The 21,747-nt window shown below is 39.5% G+C and overlaps 2 protein-coding genes across 3 annotated transcripts; both read left to right on the top strand.

Moving 5' to 3' along the window:
* Positions 1-166: 166 nt before the first annotated feature.
* Positions 167-4,709, top strand: mnd1 (meiotic nuclear divisions 1 homolog (S. cerevisiae)). Its single transcript, XM_077719177.1, has 8 exons — positions 167-331; positions 984-1,049; positions 1,144-1,201; positions 2,055-2,203; positions 2,289-2,363; positions 2,429-2,543; positions 3,114-3,158; positions 4,074-4,709. The coding sequence occupies exons 1-8, from the start codon at positions 329-331 to the stop codon at positions 4,178-4,180; spliced, it is 618 nt and encodes a 205-aa protein (XP_077575303.1). The 5' UTR covers positions 167-328; the 3' UTR covers positions 4,181-4,709.
* Positions 4,710-5,819: 1,110 nt separating this feature from the next.
* tmem131l (transmembrane 131 like) lies at positions 5,820-20,877 on the top strand. Of its 2 annotated transcripts, none has more exons than XM_077719603.1 (34): positions 5,820-6,070; positions 6,491-6,564; positions 8,061-8,104; positions 11,709-11,780; positions 12,046-12,169; positions 12,260-12,376; positions 12,704-12,808; positions 12,906-12,983; positions 13,206-13,359; positions 13,635-13,693; positions 13,767-13,872; positions 13,947-14,049; positions 14,337-14,481; positions 14,618-14,788; positions 14,902-14,971; positions 15,067-15,190; positions 15,435-15,510; positions 15,625-15,734; positions 15,824-15,893; positions 16,028-16,161; positions 16,427-16,569; positions 16,646-16,835; positions 16,922-17,107; positions 17,476-17,625; positions 17,694-18,237; positions 18,498-18,622; positions 18,692-18,861; positions 18,935-19,123; positions 19,206-19,284; positions 19,353-19,450; positions 19,521-19,665; positions 19,896-19,966; positions 20,035-20,171; positions 20,261-20,877. In XM_077719603.1, exons 1-34 carry the CDS (start codon positions 5,947-5,949, stop codon positions 20,618-20,620), a joined length of 4,647 nt encoding a protein of 1,548 aa, XP_077575729.1. In that variant the 5' UTR covers positions 5,820-5,946; the 3' UTR covers positions 20,621-20,877. The 2 variants fall into 2 exon arrangements, with proteins under 2 accessions (XP_077575729.1, XP_077575728.1); XM_077719602.1 differs by having other exon boundaries at positions 19,350-19,450.
* Positions 20,878-21,747: the final 870 nt, after the last annotated feature.

The following is a 21,747-nucleotide window of genomic DNA, read 5'->3' as shown; positions in this document are numbered from 1 at the left end:
GGCGGGAGGGGAATTCTATGGGCTATTTTTGACAAAAGTCCACAGTTGAAGAAAAAAATGACTATAATTCGTTTTAAAATTCATGCGTTTTTCTTGATGCCTTTATTTAAACTATTTTTAAATGGGCGGGTTTTACGGTTAAGTGCACTGTAGAGTGGCTCTTCAATCTGGCAACCTGCAGTTTTCTGCGGGAAATTTCGAAGCTTCAACCTCTGAGGACTCTGGTCTCGACACCATTTGGCCCCTTGAAAAGGAGACAAATATTCTATAATCGCTTCTAAAGCTGATTCATAACCGTCGTGGGTGTTCAGGTAGCCGATTTGTGAACATGGTAAGGTATTGTCAACATTTTGTGTTAGTGTCAGTTCTGTTTCTATGTGTATCCAATGGGTAGTGTCGTGATAATTGCTTCAGTTGAATTCAAATGCCCATCTAGTTACACATTTATTAACAAATCGAATAGTTAGGCTCATAATTAATATACCTTAACTAGAAACGCATTGATAAAATAGTCATTGAATAAGAAGTTGCCGTAAATGGAAGCCCCCTGTCGCAAAAAGTCAGTGTCACGACAATGCTAAAATTCATAATTAAATACTAATATAAACCTCCACACACCCTCGTTATTGTGTATTGATTTTTAATAAAATCTGGAAAATTCAAGTTTTTTAGGGTACGTTTTCGCTATAGGTTTATTTACAATATGAATGACGCACTTTATTTATCCTTTACAACAAACAGCACAATACAAATATATGATGACAAATATGGGAAACTTTTGGAGGACCCCTTTTACCTGTCACAAAACAAACACTCAATACAAGCCAGTTATAATCATAATTCCCTTTTTATTGCCAAAGAACACACAAACATACAAAAAGTGTTATTTGAAGAGGAGTAATTATTATAGTAATTTTTCGTCCAACCTAGTGCAATGTAATGTAAAAGTATGTTTCTCTTTCTTTATCATCATTATGTTGTAGTCGAAAAAGAAAGGATTAAGTTTGGAGGAGAAAAGAAGTCGCATGATGGAAATTTTCTTTGAAACAGTAAGAGAAATTTGGTTATTTGCACAAAAATATGCAAAACTGACAATTCAAAAAATTGTATGTTTCATTTACAAGTAAATCACTGTGTTTGCAGAAAGACGTATTCCAGTTGAAAGACATCGAGAAGATTGCCCCTAAAACAAAGGGAATAAGTAAGTTATGATCCATAATGCTTACAATTGATAGTTTGTAACATTGTTTAGCCTCTTACTCAGGCATGATGTTGTTACTTAATGATGGTCGGAAGGAGGGTTGTACAGATCCTACCATGTGTCTTTTTAATGTTCGACTGTAAGTGGAGTTCTGAACAGAATGCTGCCAGTGAGTTTTTTTCTTTTCTTTTGGAGTGTCCTATTTCAGATGTCTTTCTGGCTCAGCTACATTCTCTCCAAGTGGCTGAGAGGCTGGAAATGTTTTCCTTACTTGATGTTAAAGAGGCACATAAATCCTTAGCCGAGTTCATCAGAATATTTAAACATTTTCAAAGTCTTAATTTATCACCATCATCAGATTTACCAAACAATTGATTCCATTCTTCTTGAGCAGGGTGGACTCGTTTCCCTGGAGCACCTTTTTACATTTTATACCCCTACTATTACCTTATAAACTTGCTAAAGGCTGTTTGGAAAGGGCTGACTTTTGTTTAAAAAAAAAAAAAGTAGATTATTGCCATCTAGCGGACAAAGTCAAGTTTACAGGTATACATAATGGCTGTGAAGGGTACTTCTTCACCAGCTGGGGCAGTGTTTCAACGGGATTCATGTATAACGCGAACTTAGCTTCAGTTTCTTGGTACAAAATTTTGCGCGTTATACTTGAATTAATACGGTACGTTTCAGATCGGGATGTCACGACTTGAGACCCCTTTCTGGTCAATGTCAGAATTTCCAAAGGAAATACTGACCTGTAATCAAGCTAACACTCTATCAACAAAAGACTAAAAACGGAGTCTGGATCTTGGAAGAAGGCGCCACATGGACTGATGTTGTGTCTAATGTCTTTCAGCACTAATGTCAGTGAAGGACGTGCTGCAAAGCCTGGTGGACGACAACATGGTGGACTGTGAGCGTTTGGGCACATGCAACTACTACTGGGCTTTCCCCAGCAAAGCTGTGCACGCCCGTGAGCTTAAACTGGATCAATTGAACAAACAGGTGAGGGTTTGATATATAGGTAACAAAAATGTGAATAGGGTTGCCAAGTTTTTTTGTCTAAGTTGTTATATATGTCTAATTGAAGGTATCTGAGGCAAAGCAGCGGCAAAGTTCCCTGCAGGAGGCCATTGAAAAAGCTAAAGAAGGAAGGGAGGATACGGTAAGAAAAGAGACTATAATATGTACGGACGTTCAAATGCTGATTGGTCACGTGCTTGTGTGTAGAAAGAGAGGAGCGCCATGTTGAAGGAGTTTCAGACTCTGACAGAAGAGCGAGCTCAGCTCCAGACTCAGTTGGAAAAGTACCATGATTGTGACCCACAAGTTGTTGAGGATATGAGTAAGTATGATTGACACAACCCGAGAACAAAAAGAAATGCACAACATTTTTACTGAAGTGTCTATGAAAGGTTAGATGAAATAACAATTGGAATTAAATACAGTCCTTAGTTTTTTCCTAGATCCAAGGTAGCTGTTTATTTTTTTATTTTTAATGACCAAAATAGATAATTGCCCTTTAATCTGAATTGGCCCAGTTTTGGAAAGACAAAGTCATAAAAAGCAATGCATTTACCGTCTATTCAAATTTAATTTCCCAAATTTGGCCTGGTTTGTATGCTAGGGAACAATGTGTACACCTTGCATGATTAACATCAAATACAGTGTGGTATCATTATCACATTTCTTCAAACTTTTCAGAGAAAGTGAGCAAAAATAGACTTCCTGTTGTTGCAGTTGAGCAATTTAGGAAGTTTAGTACATCAAGACAGTGAAAGTCAGTCACAATGAACTGCAGATTTTGCAGATTTTCAGAATACCAACGTATTACATTGAAATTGATAAGATATTTCATGATTGTCGTTCTTCTTCTTTCTCATGAGTCATTTTATTGCTGTCTCACATTTTGCAGAAAAGTCAAACACCGTTGCCAAAATAGCTGTTTCCAGGTGGACAGGTGAGAATTTTTGAAAATTATCCGGCACACCCTGCTCGCAATTAACTTTAAAGACGCACGAATGCTCCTTGTCAAGCAATTGACGTGAGTTATTATTATTATTTTTTTAAATAAGTCTTCTTTGTGACTCCCAATTGTAAGCACGGTGACTGTTGACTAATATGGTCAAAATGTCACTGCTTCACCGATGTGGTCACAAGGCAATGTGGAAATGAACAAAAACAAAACAAGAAGTGGAAAAAAATAAGAAAACTTAGTTCAGTGGTTAATTGAATGTTAATATATGTTAAAAAAGAATATCAGGGAAATTTTCCAACTTTTAAAAGATTATTACTGTGAAACTGACCTTAATTACCTTAATTGAGTTTCTAGCATAATTATAGCCTGGCCCAACGATTTTATTTAAAAAAAAAAGGACAAACAAGATTCCACCACCAAAGACACAATTATATCTTGGCCCAACTATTTTTTTTTTCTATTTACTATAAATTTATCAACAATTTTAACTCAGCAAGTCTATGTATTGACATTTTCGACTTATTAGTACTTTTTTCTGATTATTTTATTCTATTCAGCTACTACTATCATAACATAATTGTATATTTAACAATCTAGTGACACGACATCATTCAAAATAAAATGAAACTAAAAATATAGGTTGCAAATTTTGCCAAACTATTCAAAACAACAAAATATAATGAAAACAGAAAGAAAATAATAATTTTACATACATGCTTTAATTCAATCAATCATACCCAGGCACAACCAGTTTTTTTCACGTTCCTTCCTGGCCTAACTAATCACTCCACAGTTGCGAGAAACTTTAAAATAACTGAAAAATAATTTTAAAAATATCCCTGACTAGCTATGGCAGTAAAAACATGCCATCTCCATGATTTTTCTCTGTGTTTTCAGACAACGTCTTTGCCATAAAGTCATGGACTAAGAAAAAGTTTGCGTTTGACAATAGTCACATCGACAAAGCCTTCGGGATCCCCGAGGACTTTGACTACATGGACTGACTCCTTGAGCTCCATCAAATGAATGGCACGAGTTTTGGGTTGCCATTTGGAGGTTTTTGGAAAGTTTCTGGACTTTTTTGGAACAACCACAGACAGTGAAAGAAGAGCATTGAGTCACAAGTTTGCTGATGAAAAGCCACTTTTCCAATTTTTCACCCAATGGTGATATTATAACTTTATGTATAGATGTATTGTGGTTCCTTTAATTCCTGTTCTACAACTTGAATATTTGTCTTTTCTACACCAGGTCCACACGAGCTGTGCAAGCCAGTAAAACGGGAACAATACTGTCACAACACGTCAGCATTGACTTGGCTTGAAACAAAATGCAAAGCCGTGTTGGGTTAACTTGACATGCTCTTGATGTGTTCCAACTTTTTTCTTCAATCACATTGCAAAAATGTCCTTTTTTTTATGGTTCACCATGTCTTTGGCGACTTTTTGTAGCTACACAGTGTTCACGTTAGCTTAAAATGTGCTGACCCCGCAAAGAGAGAAAAATGTCAATAAATGCCTGAGTGCAAGTTTGTTTGGACACGCCCACTGGCGGCCGTAGATGATTTGTGTATGTTCATGTGCGTACCTGCCCGACCTGTCTTGGTTGACAATTATCAAGGTGTTTAATGTACGATGCATTGGTGAGAACAGTGAGACTCACTTCATGGCTGACATTGTTATTATCTAATTTAGAAGTGAAACAGGTCTTTGGGTTTTTTGAAGTTGTTGCAGAGTATTCATTTTCCAATTGGTGCCATTAAGTATCACTGTAAAAAAGAAAAGTCTTCCCAATGTACATAGTAACTAATGATTTGAAGTAGTTGTAACTCAAATTCTTAAGTTTTACTATTGAGAATTTATTGAAATAAGTTGATCAAGTTAGTGCGGTTTAAATATTTGAGAAACTTTGCCAACTTTTTTTATTTGACTGTAGGTGCTCAACTTTCACCCTAAAACCATTAAGTTTAACTATAATGTGTAGCTCTATTATCGAAAGAAAAGTAACGAGATTAAAGTCAAGTAAATTCACAAAGGACACAAATATCCCAGGTCATGCAAGGATGAAGCTGTTAATTAATTTTAAATAAATGAATAATACATTTAAATAAATAAATTTACATCGTTGGCAAAAAGTAAATTATGTTTGACTTTGAGAAAATAATTTAGCAGGATTTTTAATTTGTTATGCAACTCCGCGTCGGCCTCACAGTGGGAGATGTTGGTTCAAATCCAGGTCGGTACACGTGTGGAGTTTGCATCGGGATAGGCTCCGGCACCCCCGCGATCCCAGGGAGAATAAAGTGGTTCAGAAAATGAAATGAGACTTATAAATGAATCTAATGTACAAAAAATGGCTAAAAATGGATAAGTTTATTACAAAAAATACTCAATTTCCCTATTAAAGGCCAAGGTTTCACCTCACAGTGACTGAATAGTATCTTAAGTTTACATTGTACCACTATGCTTTCCAAAGAACCACTGAAAGTAGGTTCATATACGTGATAATGATAAACATATGCATTATTCTGCTATTGTTGTTGTTGATGTTTTTTTGCCTTCACTTTGACAGAACACGTAAACAACCTGTAGGTAACGTCAACGTTCTTGCGCATGCGCGTACAGGGGCGAAGAGGGAGGTGGAGAAGGGAGCGAGGCTTCGCGGGGGGAGGCGGCTGCTGTTGCTGCTGCTGTGGCTGGGCTGGAGAGAACCAAGGGAGGGAGCACCTACCTACCTACCGAGCGAGTGCGGCGGTGTGGTGAACTAAGGCATGGCGGGGCCGCAGGACTTCCAGCAGGGTAGCTACTGTCATCGGAAGACGTGGCTCAACGTACTACTGGGAATATTGCACTTAATTCTACCATACGTGCAGCACGGAGGAGCCCAGAGACAAGGTTGGTCAAAAAAAGAATAGAGAAAACTGTTTTTCCCCTCTAACATCAAGTTAGCCAACGTTCATTAGACAGCATTCTCGAATCGGGCTTTTAAATCCCCTTAGTCGCTTTATTTACATTAACTCACTCATTCACGGGATATTTAACAATCATTGATCTGAGCGGTTTGTCACTCAAAACACAAAGGTTTGTTTGTGTGGGCAAGTTGGGTTAGCCGTCGTGCTAACACTAACATTGCTAACTAGCCAGCCTTTGTCAACGCGATGCCAAGTCATGTCACGCTCTTCGTGTAGGATTTGCTCTCTATTAACTAAAAGCTGCTATAATTAACGTCATCGCCATTAGGAAAGGCTTTTACATAAATGTACCACTTGGTAGATTTATTCAATGTGTTGTTTTTTTCCCTTGCCCATTCAAAAGCTCTGAGTCAAATCCCTACCAGCGTGGTCGAGGTCTGGCAAGCAGAGGACGCAGACCCACTCGCCCCGCTGCAGGTAAATATTTATTTTTGCACGTGTTGATTTTTTTTATGTGTATGTTATTAAAATAGATCGAACTGAATGCAATGATCTTGGGCATGTGAGTGACATCCATTTTTTTTGCTTGCACGTTGCACATGTGCACATTCATCACCTCCACTTTTGTTCATGGGGGTCCATTGACAATATAGTTGCAAGTATATATTTGCATGCACATAATGCATGTATTAATTGTGCAATTTAGGGATTTATGCAATGGAAACTGGGCGTAGGGACAACCATGATATCCCCCCACCCCGTGTTCATGCACTCCATTATGGATATGCAACTACACATGGCTGCAAGCTGCACCCCCATTACTTTGCAACACTTCTTTTTATAATATTTTCACAATAATAGGAATATATGCACAGTCGAGTTTTGATTGATTGACATAACAAATCTTCTGGTATCTTGCATCTTATTGTGAAATTATTTTTTAAAAATATTTTTCATATGATATTTAATTTAAATAGTCATTGAATATAGTCTAAATTTGCTCCTTTTTATATTTTTTTCCACAATAATAGGAATGCATGCATAGTTGAGTTTTGATTGTTTGACCTAAAAACGTTTAATCTTATATTAAATATGAAAAATATATATTTTAATATTTTCAACATTTTTTTATTGTAAATTGTCATTGATATAGTCAAAATTACATTTTGGGATAAATTATACATTCTGGGAATTAAATTGTCTAATAAAGGTTAGGTATAAATGATATTTTAAAATGTAATATCTAGAATGTATCATTTTATTATAATTGCATTCCTTTACTTCACAACAAAAATAAACACTAAATAATAGCAGTCCAAAATGAGTGCAATTAAATCTCATTAATTTATGTCCCCCAGTAATGATTTGTGTGACCTATTGAGGGATTACATAAGCGCTTGTTAACCGATAACTCCTGGCGAGGTCGCCAGCTGACTGTCATGTTACCTGAGGGGGCGTGGCATGGGGGAGGTGGGCTGGCCTGACCCCGACATCACATCACTACCCTCACTCAGCCCTTTTTGTAAATAGACCTGCATTTATACAGCATATGGTGAAAAATATGTGTTTGGTACTAGACACACTATTATGCAGTCGTTATGGACATAATATCCTTTTCTTTTTTTAAATGAAGACATGGAAATTAAACATATTACTTTTCAAATGAAAATAATTGACTTATTAATCGTTAATTTGTTTACCAAAACTCCAGTTGCTATAGGTTTTGAAAATTGCTCATGACCAGCAACAAGAAGTTGATTGTCATGTTACATCTGAGAACCTGTTTTAACTAAACAGGCAACTTCATGCTCTAAGCAGCCAAATTCAAAGCATCGCCATATTTGGTAGTGTGGGCACTCCCTTTTAGCATGAAAAAATACCCTAAATATGAATATCCACATTTTCTGAAATACTAAACATAATTTTATATATGTGTGTGTATGTATATGGCTAACATTTTCTCTTGCCCACAGGTAGAAAAGGGGCCAAGAAAAGATGGGCTTCCCATTGAAGAAAGGTTAGTTGTTGTTGTTTTTTTAAAAAAACTTTTTGTCAGGTTGCTGTAAAGTCACATGTTTTTGATTATTACAAAGGCAGGTAGCATTTTTTTTTAACAAAGCTGTGGCTTTTCCATGTATTTCCGTTTGTATTCAGGCAATGTTGTTTTTATTGGTGGGTGCTTATGATGGGAGTTTGTTGGCCCTGGGCAAGAGAGCAACACAAAACAAAATTCCTGACTAATTTTAGAACTCCTTAAAAGAAAATGGAGGGGAGGTCTGTCGTTCCCAGCTGCTCTCCTTGTAAAAAGTTTTTTTTTCTTCAATGGAAATATCAACAATTTATTGTAATATTAACCATCAAAATAATTCCCTTGGGGTATTTTCAAGAGTTTTGAAGTTGGGGTCTTAGTATGTACTTTGGTTTTAGGGTCATTGTGCAAAAAGCAGATATTAATACCACCCAGCGATGGTTGAAGACTGCTTGCCATATGAACCATAGCCGGAGAACTGAATTTGAAACCAGAATCCAGATAATTACCAATCTAGTTTGAAAATCAACCTATTCTTTCATCGTTTTACACCTTTTGTGTAAAAATGGGATTTCAATTTTTAGGCATGAGTCAACCCAATGGAGCAAACACTTGAGGCAATATCTTGTATGTATAAATCAAGCAAATGGCAGAACATCAAACAGGCGCACTGCAAAGGTTAACCCCCCCCCCCCCCATTCATTAATGAATTCGTACTTTCGTGCAAACCTGTTGAGCAGTCTTAAGTGTTGTTTGTTTTTAGCCAGAGGGAAGTGACGAGCAGCTCATTGACCTTCTTGGTTGTGGAACTGCGTGGCCTCTTTCCTGCTCATGTTATCAGCCACTCGGCTGGGCCGTCACCACTCAGCCCCTTGAAGATTACTTTCACTTAGCGCCTCTGTCACTTGTTACCCAAGCTAAGACGGGGTTGTTCAAGCATGGCTCGTCCCATTAGACTTATTTTTCTTCATTGGTTTGTCCATCATTTGTTCTGTATTGATATTATCATACCTTGGCCAATTGCTCCCCTTTTTAATGATTGCAATTCCCCTTATTAAACGCTAATAAATCCTACAAATGCAACACAGCAGATATTTACCCACATAGGGTGCACTTAAAAGTCTTTTTTTTTTCCTTAAAGTAGACTGTGTGGAGTTTGCATGTTCTCCCTGGGCTTGCGTGGGGTTTCTCTGGGTATTCTGGTTCCACACACATTCCAAAAACGTGCATGATACTCTTTACCTAAGCTTTGGTCTTAATGCTCTCACTCACTGCAAACATTGACTTTATGCGACTTAGAACCGATGCAGGGGAATCAACTGGAGTATCAAATAACGCCAAACATAACGTGTTATTTTTATACAGTTGCAGTGGACACGACCTTTGCCACTCTCGATCCAGGCATCAAGAGTAAATACTCGCGGCGTGCTGCAAACCGAAACAGCAGCACGTAAACAGTTTCTCTGATGTTGCCGTGGGTCGAATCAAAGGTGATCATATACGATAATGGATGGCATATAGTGTAGAGGTGGCGTACTGCCCAAGAACGTAGGCTGTACATAGCCCTTACAGGTGCACATTTATTCCTGTAAGTTGTTGCACAGCCATAAGGCAAGGCGGCTTTGTATAGTGTATTTCATCCACAAATTTCTCCGATTTAGAGTATATAGAAGAACATCAAAAGATAGAAATAACAGTTACTCTGTGTACATCTCAGGGCCTGACAGGGTTTCTATTCCATTTGCATTTCTTTAATGTGTTCAGGACGAAAACAATCATGGATTCATAGACCAATAGCATAACATCCACTGTAAAGTAAAAAGTTTGTTATAGTTAGAACTGGAGTTGCATCAATCTGAAAAAAAATGGCACTAAACTTTTTTTTACTTTTGCCAATAGTCAAGTCTACTAGTCTGTTTCAAACATGCAATCCAATATATAGAGAATACAGTACAATCTAATAACTTAACCCTTGAAATGCTAATTCAAAACCTAAAATGGAATTTGTAACATAAGACAGTGGGCGCCCAAACCATTTTGGACCGCAATCTACTTTTCAGGTAACCAACTTCCCGAGCCTTGCCAATCTCATATCAACATTGCAAACCCACCCACACATTTTCCAGTCTGTAATAACTAACCTCAGCACTTTCCTGTCATACGAACCACTAGACATTAAATACCACTCAATGCACCTCTTTCATGTGTGCGCATTTTTAATTGGATCCCCAATCCAAAAGGCTAAAACCTTTTTAAAAACCACTTAGTTTTTGAACCCCTAATTTGTCACCTTAACAATTGGGAGTATTATTTTTCATATTCTTCTTTCACAACCCATTTTAGCGTTGGCCAGATGAATATCAATATAAAAAGAGTTTGTTTTTTTAAACTGATTATTCACTCACACAGCAGTTTTTGGGCTTTCCATTTAAAATGGAGAATTAATAAGTGGCTGACTCAAGGCGGCGGCCCCCCTGTCCCCCTCACTTCTGTGTGCATTTCTGACCATGTTTGGGCTGCTCCGTCTGTTTAAAAAGGAAGTGCCAATGAAAGAACTCTGCAGCTGCACTTACTACATACTCTGTTTCAGGGGTTGCCACGAATGAGATCAGCAAAATCCAGCTGTTTTCATCAATTTGTCAAAAATGGCAGATATAATGAAATGACCTTACCCAAGGGAGAGGAAAAAATATCCCACGTTGTTTTTTTGGCTCTGATATCCGTATGTCATGGAACCGTTTCAAAATGTGTGACTAAACGTGCTATAAACGTACTACTATAAATCTTTTGTTGTGGCTTTTGAGGAGAAATGGGAGGTTGTTTTTAAAAAGTCTGGAAGTTGCTTGTCAACTGTCCTAGATGAACGGAAAAAAAAACATAGGAAGTCAGAAGCATAGCTGCACTGTTGGCAGACGTAAGCACGAAGGAACCAAGTTTTGCATTGCTGTGGCGCATAACTAATTTCCAATTGCATTTGCTTGTCATCAATTTTAACGGCTTGTGTTAAAAGTTGTGAAAGCCTTTAACAGGCATATGAAAATATCTTATCTGCCCAACTGGCCTTCAGTTTAACACAACTACCGCACTGTGTTGAGGTTAAAAAAAAAATCTCGTTTACCATGCCAAGTCCCAGAGGGGGCATATATTGGCCACCTGTTGGCTGTAAAGCACTTTTATGATATTATGCTTTCTTTCCTGTGATTGTAATGCCGGCGCTATAAACAGCAGAGCGCATGAGCGTCATGCGCCGCTCTTCAGTTTCAAGCAGGCTCTTGGTAGCCATTTGACAGTTAGCTTGGCTGGGTTTTAGTTTCTATACTGTGTTCATTTTGATGTTGCTTATTCATACGTTTTAAGATTGTTGAGGGTTTGTGAATATAAATGACTTTTAAGCTATTGTGCAAAATAGAAATGTTCAAAAAGTATGGTGAAGGAATGGTCAGGTTATGGTAATCTAAAAGCAAGTTAGAATAAGTTACCTTAAAGGCCTATAAAAGAGCTCTGCTTTTCATCATTTTTAAAATGTGTTTCATAACAAATGTTTGGTTTTAAATCTGCTGCATATTGATAGATTGTTACTTCTTCCCAACAGCGCCTCAATATTTAATGTGGAGAATGGGAGGCGATTGCATTTCCAGCCTGCCATGTTAACTTTCGGAAACCAGTAAGTTATACATGCCCTCCTCTGATATAAAATATGACATTTTTTATCAATATGGTTGCATATTTTTAACATTTTAAACAATTACAGTCTTTTATTTCATTGTGTGTGTCTTGAATTACTACTACTATTATTATTTATATGAAATCAGTTATCGACAGTGAGCCCAGTCTGTCATTTACCTCCAACTATTATGATTCTTAATAAAAATCTGTCTTTGAACGAGTGTATCTGTAAGGACCTGTCACACAGCATGTTTTTTTCGCAGGCCGCTGGGGCTACCGAGAGCCGAAACCATACACGTACACAACCCCAGCTCGGAGGTTCCTGTGACGCTGCTGTCTATGTTTACGTCCAGCAGGCACTTTCACATACCTTCCTTCCACAGAAGAGTAAGTGTGGGTGTGCGTGTGCAATATCATGTTCACTCTATTCTCTGGCCACTCAAAATGAAAGTTTATCTATTTTGTTATTTGTTCCAGGTGATCCCACCGAGAGGGAAAACATCTTTTAAGCTCATTTTCCTTCCGTCAGAGGAGGGCAATGTAGAAAATACATTATTTATAAACACATCGGCCCACGGGCTGCTTTCATATCAGGTCAGTGGAGGTTTGGGTACTTTGTATTATGAAATTAATAAACCATCACTTTCATAGATGACAATTCTAACACAACTTAAGATTCACAAAAATTATTATATATCTCATACTTTGGGGATTTATATATATTTTTCCCCCTCGTTATTTTGCATTATGTAGCTGGTGCGACATATATTCAGGTGTCTGTAAAACACGGTAATCAGAAATTAAGATGACTAAACAGTAAATACTTTTGCATAATTATTTAACATACAAATACTTTAAAAAAACACCAGGTTTGTGGACCCCTGACTTATCGCTTATAGAGTCCATATTTTTTTCTTGCAGGTCTTTGGTGTGGGTGTACAAAAGGGGTCCTTCATATCTTTTAAACGAAAGGACAGTCTTCTGGTGTTCCCTCACATCCAGAGCATTAAATTGACCCAAACTCAGGTATGACTTCAAAACCTAATTGATTCTTTCTGTGTTCAGTGGAGTGAATAAATAGCAATGCATCCTTTACACAATATTACTTTTGTTGCTTATGCAGGAAGATGTATCCAACATCACCATACTGGGTCTATTGCTGGAGTGCAGCCTGCCCAAGAGTTTTGTCATCAATTCACAAGTATGTTCTATTCTGTGTCCATTACAGCTCAAACTCCTATCTTAAATCCCAAAACATATTGATAGTAACAAATGCTATTTGAATGGAATCCAATGGATGATATGATATAAAGTTCTGAAAATAGGCTGACAAATGAAAAATCAGAATTGGCTAATTCTGGGCCAAACTCATGTTTAAAAACATCTGGCAAATCCTGACTGAGTACATTTTCCCTCTTATTAGAGTTCCTGTCTCCAAAGCGAGGAACACCTCAGTCTGCAAATGGACCTATCAACACGTGGAGACCAGCCCGCTGACCTGGACAAGCTCAAGCCTTACGTCATTGAGCACATACAACTGCTGCTCATGGTCCCCACTGCCGAACAGGTTGCGCTAGGTGAGTGTTGCTCTGTCTAACCATGTATAAAAATGACTTTGTATTTGTTAAAATGATAAAAATATAAGTATGTATTTTTTTTCTAAAGAAACAGGAATTTTATATATTCAGGATAGATAATTTAACTGTGGTTTTTATGGACAACTTGTTAGCTTTCATGTTTTTTCACTTCTTTACTCAGTGCAAAGTGTGTGTTTACACTAAGATGGAATATTTGGTTGGACTGAATTGGATTAAACATATCATTTTTTTTGCCTTTTCATTTTCACCCACAGGGGAACCAAAAATAGGAGTTTATATGCAAAATTCTGGAAGCAAAAGGCTCTACATAAAAGTGAGTTGTTTGTGTTTTTACATTTATTATCCATAGAAAAGTAAGCATGATGGCCTGGTTTTTATTCACCTAGGAAATACAGTTGCTGTCCAAAGTAGATGCCAAGCTGGAAATCAATACAGTTCTTCTGCAATCAGAAGCAAAAAACTTTACTGAAGTGGCCTCCCTCACTTGCAGAGGTAAACATCTCCTTTCCAAGCCACTGTATTTTTCTGTTCACTATTTACCTTACTTTTTTTATACTTGTGTCCAGGTCCCATTCCAGGCCACAGTGGGACATGTGTTAGTCATATCAGTTTAAAGATTCGAGGCAACCAGATGACTCACAACCTGGCCGGATTACATATCACACATCGGTAATAATGACATATTATTACGCAACATTTAGGAATGATGTGCCAGGGTGGATGCAGATTATGACAATGTGTTTTGAAGCTGCAAATTATTGTAATATATCAATGAAGAATCTGTTCAGAGATCTTAATTGCACCATAGTATTTTGTAGTCGTTTTTTATTGCCACGCACAATAGTAATAATCAACTAGAAAGAATTCAGTCATAAAAAGTTAATTCACTTTCATATGCCGCTATTTATTGCAAAAGCTTTGCTCTCTATATAATGACGGCTATAATCTACTTGTAGGTGGAGTACAGAGGACCTGCCCAGCCTATTCCGGGTCAAACAAAAAACTACAGAGCTGGTGGAACTATGGATGACCAACCCGTTCCCACTGCCACTCACTGTAACGAGCGCCAGACTCTCCCACAAACTGCAGGGGGCGATAAAGGTATTTGTTTATTCCCCAAAAATAATCTGAAAAGGAACATCATAGAAATATATTCATTCCAGATCCATATATGATCATGAGAGTACAATATTTTGACTTAAAAATGCTGAGTGTTTTTGGCGCCCCTGCTGTCCAGATGGTGAACTTCCACGGCCCACTGACAGTACCACAGGGTTGTTGGCCAGTGCTGTCCCTGCGCCTTTTTGACAGAACGCTGCAGGGCACCCACTCTTTCACACTGGGTCTCTACACCACAATGGGTGCAGCTGTACGCATCCCACTCTACTTTAACACAGACCCCTCCAAGGTAAAATTAGTTTTTTTAAATAGATTAATTCTTATTTAGAATCAAATGCTGATGTCATTGAAAAGATATTTTTGTCCCATTTCACATTGACCAACCCTACTGTATAATCTCAGCAGGGAGACTTGGTGTTTGAGTCTGAGCAAGAGTGTGGACAACCCTGCTCACTCAAGTTATCTGAAGCAGGTGAGATGTTAAAATGACTCTTTTTTTATAATTCTTTATTTTTTGGATTTTAGGGGGGGTAAACAAGAACAAACTTTATTCCCTCCTCCTTCCAGGTCGCTCAGAGTGGCAGCGCACACTCCTTCCGGACTTCTCTCAATCGTCTTGGACGGTGGACAGCAAGTTGGCTGCGGAACTCTTCTCCCGTTGGCAAAACTACAAAAACAAGCTGTCTTGCAGGTCAGACTCAAAATAGGCAAACTTTACAACTCATCTGCTTTAGTACCATGTTCTGGTCGTATCCATACATTCAACACATGTTGTTATCAATCTGTGTCCATGTTCTTTTGTGAGTTATTTGGCCATCTTTTAAGGGTCATTAGAGTACGTCAAGCTTTTTTTATCCCCTTGTGTTGTAATAGCTTGAAAAATGTCCCCAGGCTTCGTTTCAATTAGTCAGTTTATTCAATTCATACATTCCCAGATGGCCCAGACTCATCGTGGAGACAACGTCGTCGTCTCCTTTGGATTTCGGTGCCACGCCCATCAATGAGAGCAAGGTAAGCAACCAACCAAATGATTGCTTTAAACAGCAATCTTAATAAGAGAAGTAAATCAAAATAGATAAATCACTCAATAAATTTTGAAAAATGTAACATGTTTGTGTGTTTTAGGTGAAAACTTTGGTACTGAAGAACCCTTCCCCATCTGTGGTTTCGGTGGAAATCCAGATTCTTTCTCTTTATCCTTCACCACTTGGGGCTCTGGATCTTCTCACTAAATGGTATAATGGCAGATCATTTAGTGTTTTTATATTATTTTTTTGGTTCTTGTTTTCATTTTGTTTATGCCTCTTATGAATTTCTTTTTAAGGTTTAACATAAGCCCCCTGGCGGTCAATATCACTACTGCAGAATTTTCACTTCTGAAAACACCATCCAAAGTAAGTTTAACCCCATGATGTCTATTGCCACATTAAAATACGTAGTTGTCTTCGTGTTGAGAACAGAGAAAACAAATGCATTCTTATTCTTTTTGCAATCTGTACATTCTTTAATCAATTCCTTTTTTTTTTAGGCGAGTGAGGGTGACAAGTCCATTCGGGGTCAGGGGTTTCTGCGCCTGCTGTTGCAGCCGTGGGAGTCCCGCGAAGTTGCCGTTGTTTTCACGCCATCGGAACACAAGCCCACGGCCACTATCCTCATCATTAGGTCAGATGAAGTTTCAAAAATCAGACCCCAATTGGAAATGAAATATTCGCTAGAGTGCGGCTTAATAATAGGAAATATTTACACTGATTGATGGCAAAAATGTATTAACCAAATTAACATTAGGATGCCAAGTTCCTCCTCAGTATGCAGCAGCTTGTAAATGGAAATCCAAAATCGCCCTTATTTTTTCTATTTTTGATAGTCTAATTTTGTGGGCTTCCATTTAAGTTCTGTGTGTGTGAATGTTTTTTTCCTTTTTTTCCAGGAACAATCTGACTGTGTTTGACATGGTAACAGTGAGGGGTCATGGGGCTAAAGAGCTGCTCAGGGTTGGTGGGAAGCTACCCGGGCCCGGCGCGTCCCTGCGCTTCAACGTCCCTCAGTCCACCCTAATGGAATGCAGAGATGGTGAGCGCTAAAACGTCTTGTGATGATAAATGTCTATGGGCAAATGGATCCTAACACTTGAGCAAATCTCTGCCAGGCCTGCGCGGCAATACCAAGCCACTCTTTGCCATCCGTAAGAGCTTCAAGGTGGAGAACGCCGGGGAGTTGCCACTTACAGTCACGTCCATGAGCATCAATGGTTATAAATGTCAAGGCTTTGGCTTTGAGGTGCTTCAGTGTCGCTCCTTCAGCCTGGACCACAATTCCTCATCCGAGCTCACCGTAGCGTAAGTTATACTGACAGGAATCAGATGGTAGTTGCATGTTTGCCATCTTTGCATAGTATTCACAACTTTGTATTCATTCACTCCAGGTTCACGCCAGACTTTACCTCATCCTGGGTGATCCGTGACTTGGTACTGATGACGGCGCGTGGCTCCACCTTCCCATTCACCCTAAATGTGACACTGCCCCACCACATGTTGCCACTCTGTGCCCAAGTAGTGCCGGGCCCCAGTTGGGAGGAGTCCTTCTGGGTGGTCACGCTAGTCTTCACCTGGTTAGTGCCAATAACTTTTGAGTCTCAGCATCCAAATCTAAATTCTGAGAAAGTATGGTTAAATCTGTACCTGTGTATTGGAACTATCAAAAAAATATATAATATCATAAATTAACAGATTAAAAAAAAACTTCAATAGACAGTCCGTGCAAAATAATGTACTGGAGTTTATTGATTTTTTTATGTAAAATACAGATAGGGAAAATTATACACTAAGACACCTTAGAAAAACATTACCAATAAGACAAATGTACCATTAAATTTAAAAAAGTCATTTTACAAACATACTAGGAATAATGGAATGTTTTTTTTAAATAAACCAAACAATTTTTCCCTCCTTTCTCTTTCTTTCTACTTTCTTTTTTCAGCTTCTCCTTGTTCAGCGTGTGTTTAATGGCCTTTCATCAGGCTCAATATATCCTAACCGAGTTCTCCACACCCACCATCCGGAGCAATCACAACTCCAACTTGTCTAGGGACAATGGCCCCGTCAACAACATCACCCACAACGGTGTCAAGTATGTATTTATTATTTCCATTGACCCTCAAAAAAAAATGCTGGAAATCCTTTTTTTTCCTGTGGCAGTAAACCAAAAGGCAGCTGTAAGAGCTATGTGGACACCTGCCATACCTCAGACAAAGGAAAGGGTCGCGGCTCCCCAGCGCTGTCCAACAGCCCGGCGCAACGCCTTCCGTCATCAAAGAAAAGCTCGTCGGGCACGCCGTCGCAGCCCCAGAAAAAACACAAGGTGTCCCTTTACTATAGCAAGTACAAGCCTAGCGCTGCCGCCTTGGCGTCCACAGCCATGGACGAAGAGCACGAGGAGCAAGAGGAACCGGTTCTCGAACTGCCCCTGACGCCGGATCCTGACGTGTGCAACAACAATGAGCCAGAGTTCATCGGCGAGATGGTTAAAAAAGCAGTGGTAGAGGACTTTAATACTGAAGATAGCGTGCCGGCAGCGGTTATGTTTCCCGTGGAAATTCCTGTTGGCTTCCCACAAAACGTCACACTTGGTCCGGGACCAAGACCTGGTCTGTTACTGTGCAAACCCGTGGAGATGAGTCATACCGGACGATATGAGCCCGCAGTGGTGCACTGCGAGCAGCGGCCAAACGCCGAACTACAGGTCAGCAATGTTTCTATCACTTTAAATGTACACGGTTTTCACGTTTATTTATTATAGGCGAGATTTTTACATTGGAGTGCCCATCACAAAATATTAAACTGTACCAATGTAGCACAGTAAGGAAAAAAAAAATTATATACATTAAGCCAAGGCAGCCACCAATTAATACAAGTTATGCCATTAAAAATAAGAGACATCAGTTTATTTTTTTTAAACATCTCTGCACAAACAAATCATATAATGCCGTTTTTTTTTTGCAGATAAGAGAAGACAGCAAAGAACCAAGCAAAAAAGCTTCCATTGAAGACACAGGGAATAGTAGTAATGGTATTAATAGTAATAATAAGGGAAAGAGGAGTCGCAGGAAGATGGAAAATGTTTCAAGGTAGGACACGACTTCCTCATGTCACCCCACCTATCCTTGTCTTGATTCTAACGCCACGCCCACTTCCAGCTCAACTGAGCAGAAACTGCTGCTGCTTCCCGAGAGGGAGCCAGAGCCCGACTGGGGCGCGGCGGACCGCAACCTGGCGGCGTCCCGCAATAGGAACCGCTGCTGCCTCGCCCCACCGGCAGAAGCGCTCAAACCCGGAAACCGTGCCGACAACTCTGTCAGACAGAACGGTATGTGAAGATTCCTTTTGGCATCTTCATTGGCATTTCATTTTTTTTTTTTTTTACCCATTTTCCCTGGCAGGCATGTGTCCCGGCCGCACTCGACGAAAGTGCACCACCGAGCGGCGCCCGTGCGAGTCCGGTTCGGATTCGGGCAGCTCTTCGGGAAGCGTGAGGGCCAGCAGGGGGAGCTGGGGGAGCTGGAGCAGTGCCAGCAGCATAGAGGGAGACAAGGATGGCAGACACGCTTGTGCTACCTCATCGAGAAAAAGTGGGGACAATCAAAACAATTCTGCAAAATATGGACTTTCAGCTCCACGTTGAAGCTAATTGTATTTTCATTTTGTTTGTAGGGGAACCCGTGCAGTATAGCATCTACACAGCAGATCGGGACTTGTACCAGTCTGCCAATGGCAACAGCAAACCGCTTAGGTAATGTGACGACCCATTTCTTCTAACCCCAAAAATGCCTAACCATGACCACACGTTCTACCCTACAGCGCATACCACAAAGACCAGTGCCAAAGTCTCGATCTGGCAGTTTCCAGCTTCGCCCCGAGCTTTGCCGCTGTCGCGGCCGGGGTTGAGCGCAACACGGGTAACTTGAGAAAAAATAACATCCAGAACATACCTGTTCGACCATTGATTTTTTTTGTTTTATTTTTCAGGGACACAACCAGATCACTTCTTGCCCAAGGAGACGACATGGTCAGCTCCTTCAGTTCCGCTCACCAATGAGTTCCGGTACAACACCACGGCAACGGAAGCACTACCTTATACTCATCAGCAAGCCTCACCTAGGCCATACAATGGGTAAGATGTCTTCCTAACTACTTTAATAAAAAAACTTGAAAGTGGTTTTATTTTTGAGTCAAAAAATTGGTTCTCTAAAAGAACATAACTTGAATATTGTCTATGTAGAGGTACCACTCTATAAAATAAGCTAATTTAGTATAGTGGGAAAATCTTAGAGAGAAAAAACCCTAAATATTTTAGCAAAAATATGCTCATGTTTGTGTATCTTTTCCTGTTAATTCCAATAGGTTTTCTTGGAGAAGTGCCAACAGCCACTGCAGTAATCCCTACGCCTACGCTGAGGAAGGCAACTACATAGGTACAAAACAAGCCTGTCACAAGCACCCATGAATTAGCAACACTGTAATTTCTCTCTCTCTCTCTCAGGAAACATGGCATTCCCAGCAGGGTTTCCCCAACAGGAGAGCCACTGTGCCCCCGCTGCCAGTCAGTCCAGCTGGAATGAGCAACGTGCCCAAGAATCACCATGCACTTGGGACTCTGCCGCCTGTGTGGGCACCAAGGTCAGATACTTGACCCATGTGCTAACTGGCTAACATAATCTTGTCTCATCACGTTTCAATTTAAATCACATGCCGTTGTCGTCCCTCAGCCTTTTTTTTCAGGCACCCGCAGCCTATCACCAGTTTCCAGCCTGTTTGGCTCCATCTGGACACCACAGAGCGCCCCCTACCACCATCACAGCCACTTGCAGCAGGAGCGTTCGGCGCCCATCTCGCCGGCGACGCCAGTCACGCCGCCACACTCGCCCTTCACCCGGGAATCGGCGGCAGAGGCGCCCACGTGCGGCGTTGTTGGCGGCGTGGGGACAGGCGCACACGGGGGTGCCGTGCCCTTCTCTAGCTTCCACCCCTTCGGCCCACATATGAACCTGGACATCTGGAACTCCTCTTCCAACCGCAGCTCCAACTCGCAGTTGTCCAACGACTCGGGCTACTGCGGCGACGTTTGAAAAGTCAAAGGTATAAAGGAAAAAAGCATCACAATAATTGCAAAAACATATAGAACATGAATATATACCACCAAGTAAAAAAAAAATAAAAAAACAACAACATCAATGCTCTTTTATCAATAATGGGGAAAATGTGAATATTCCTTTTTCTTTTATGTTCCCATTTTCAAACGTTGTGGACATTTGTTGTATATTTTTCTAGATGTTTTGCAGTTTTGATCATAGAAAATAAAAAAAAACAAGCTTTTGTACTTGAACCATGTCCGCGTTTTATTTTGAATAATTTAGTTAAAAAATGATACTTGTACAGACCAAAAATAAGGCTTTTTATTCATACTGTATAAAATTGACTTATTTTTTTAACTTAATTTAATTTAAGAAGTCTGCTCCTCTATTACTACCTCCTTAAAAAATATCCTGACTAGAAAATGCAATATTGGAAAAAGACGCTATTGGCCAGTCACTTTTTCTCAATTAGGATTTATTCAGATTATTATTTTAATGTTAGATTTTTAAAAGCTTTTCTATCATTTAATTGAATAAGATACACTTAAACTGATGGAAAAAGTGACGTCAGCCTACGTGCGCCAGGGTGCATATGTACATAGCGCTTGTGTGGTTAACAGCGCGTGAAATTCGCCATCAGACTGTGGAGTGCTGACATATTGCCGCTATTGATCTTGAGGCCTAAAGTCAACACGGAAGCCGGGATACTGATAGCCACGGGGGGGCCAGGCGGGGGTCCTGATAACACTTTAATAGAATGTGTACTCGCGTAAACACAGTATCGTTGACTTCTGCGCATTTAGTCCCAAGTTTTTCCACTCTAATGATGGACAGAATTTGTTTTTAACCTGCTGCTAATTTCTCATTTAAATGCAAAATCCACCGATCATGAAACTTTCAATCAAGAAGAGGATTTGGCTTAAGAAACTGAATTCATGCCATGAATTTATATTTTGATTTTAGAAATGCATTTTAAGAACAAAATATCTAGATGCTGGTTCCTATTAGTGTATGGATACATATTGTATACTACAGGCGGTAAACAATTTTTTTTGTGGTTTTGTGATTGTAATAGTCATATGAGCCATTCCTGTCTTCATTTTATATATTCAGATATATAG

The sequence above is a fragment of the Stigmatopora nigra genome, chromosome 6 (genome assembly GCF_051989575.1).
Source record: "Stigmatopora nigra isolate UIUO_SnigA chromosome 6, RoL_Snig_1.1, whole genome shotgun sequence".
NCBI classification, from domain to species: Eukaryota; Metazoa; Chordata; class Actinopteri; order Syngnathiformes; family Syngnathidae; genus Stigmatopora; species Stigmatopora nigra.
Note: the sequence above shows the minus strand (reverse complement) of the source record. Positions and strands in the feature narration are given on the sequence as shown.

What these genes read in the sequence shown, in the direction of transcription:
- tmem131l (XM_077719602.1), top strand. Translation starts at nt 5,947, where the DNA reads ATGGCGGGGCCGCAGGACTTCCAGCAGGGTAGCTACTGTCATCGGAAG. An exon ending in GTTTTGTCATCAATTCACAA is followed by an intron (nt 12,984 to 13,205) that starts GTATGTTCTATT and finishes CCCTCTTATTAG; the next exon opens with AGTTCCTGTCTCCAAAGCGA. An exon ending in CTGGATCTTCTCACTAAATG is followed by an intron (nt 15,735 to 15,823) that starts GTATAATGGCAG and finishes TTTCTTTTTAAG; the next exon opens with GTTTAACATAAGCCCCCTGG.
- mnd1 (XM_077719177.1), top strand. An exon ending in TGGAAATTTTCTTTGAAACA is followed by an intron (nt 1,050 to 1,143) that starts GTAAGAGAAATT and finishes CTGTGTTTGCAG; the next exon opens with AAAGACGTATTCCAGTTGAA. An exon ending in TGGATCAATTGAACAAACAG is followed by an intron (nt 2,204 to 2,288) that starts GTGAGGGTTTGA and finishes GTCTAATTGAAG; the next exon opens with GTATCTGAGGCAAAGCAGCG.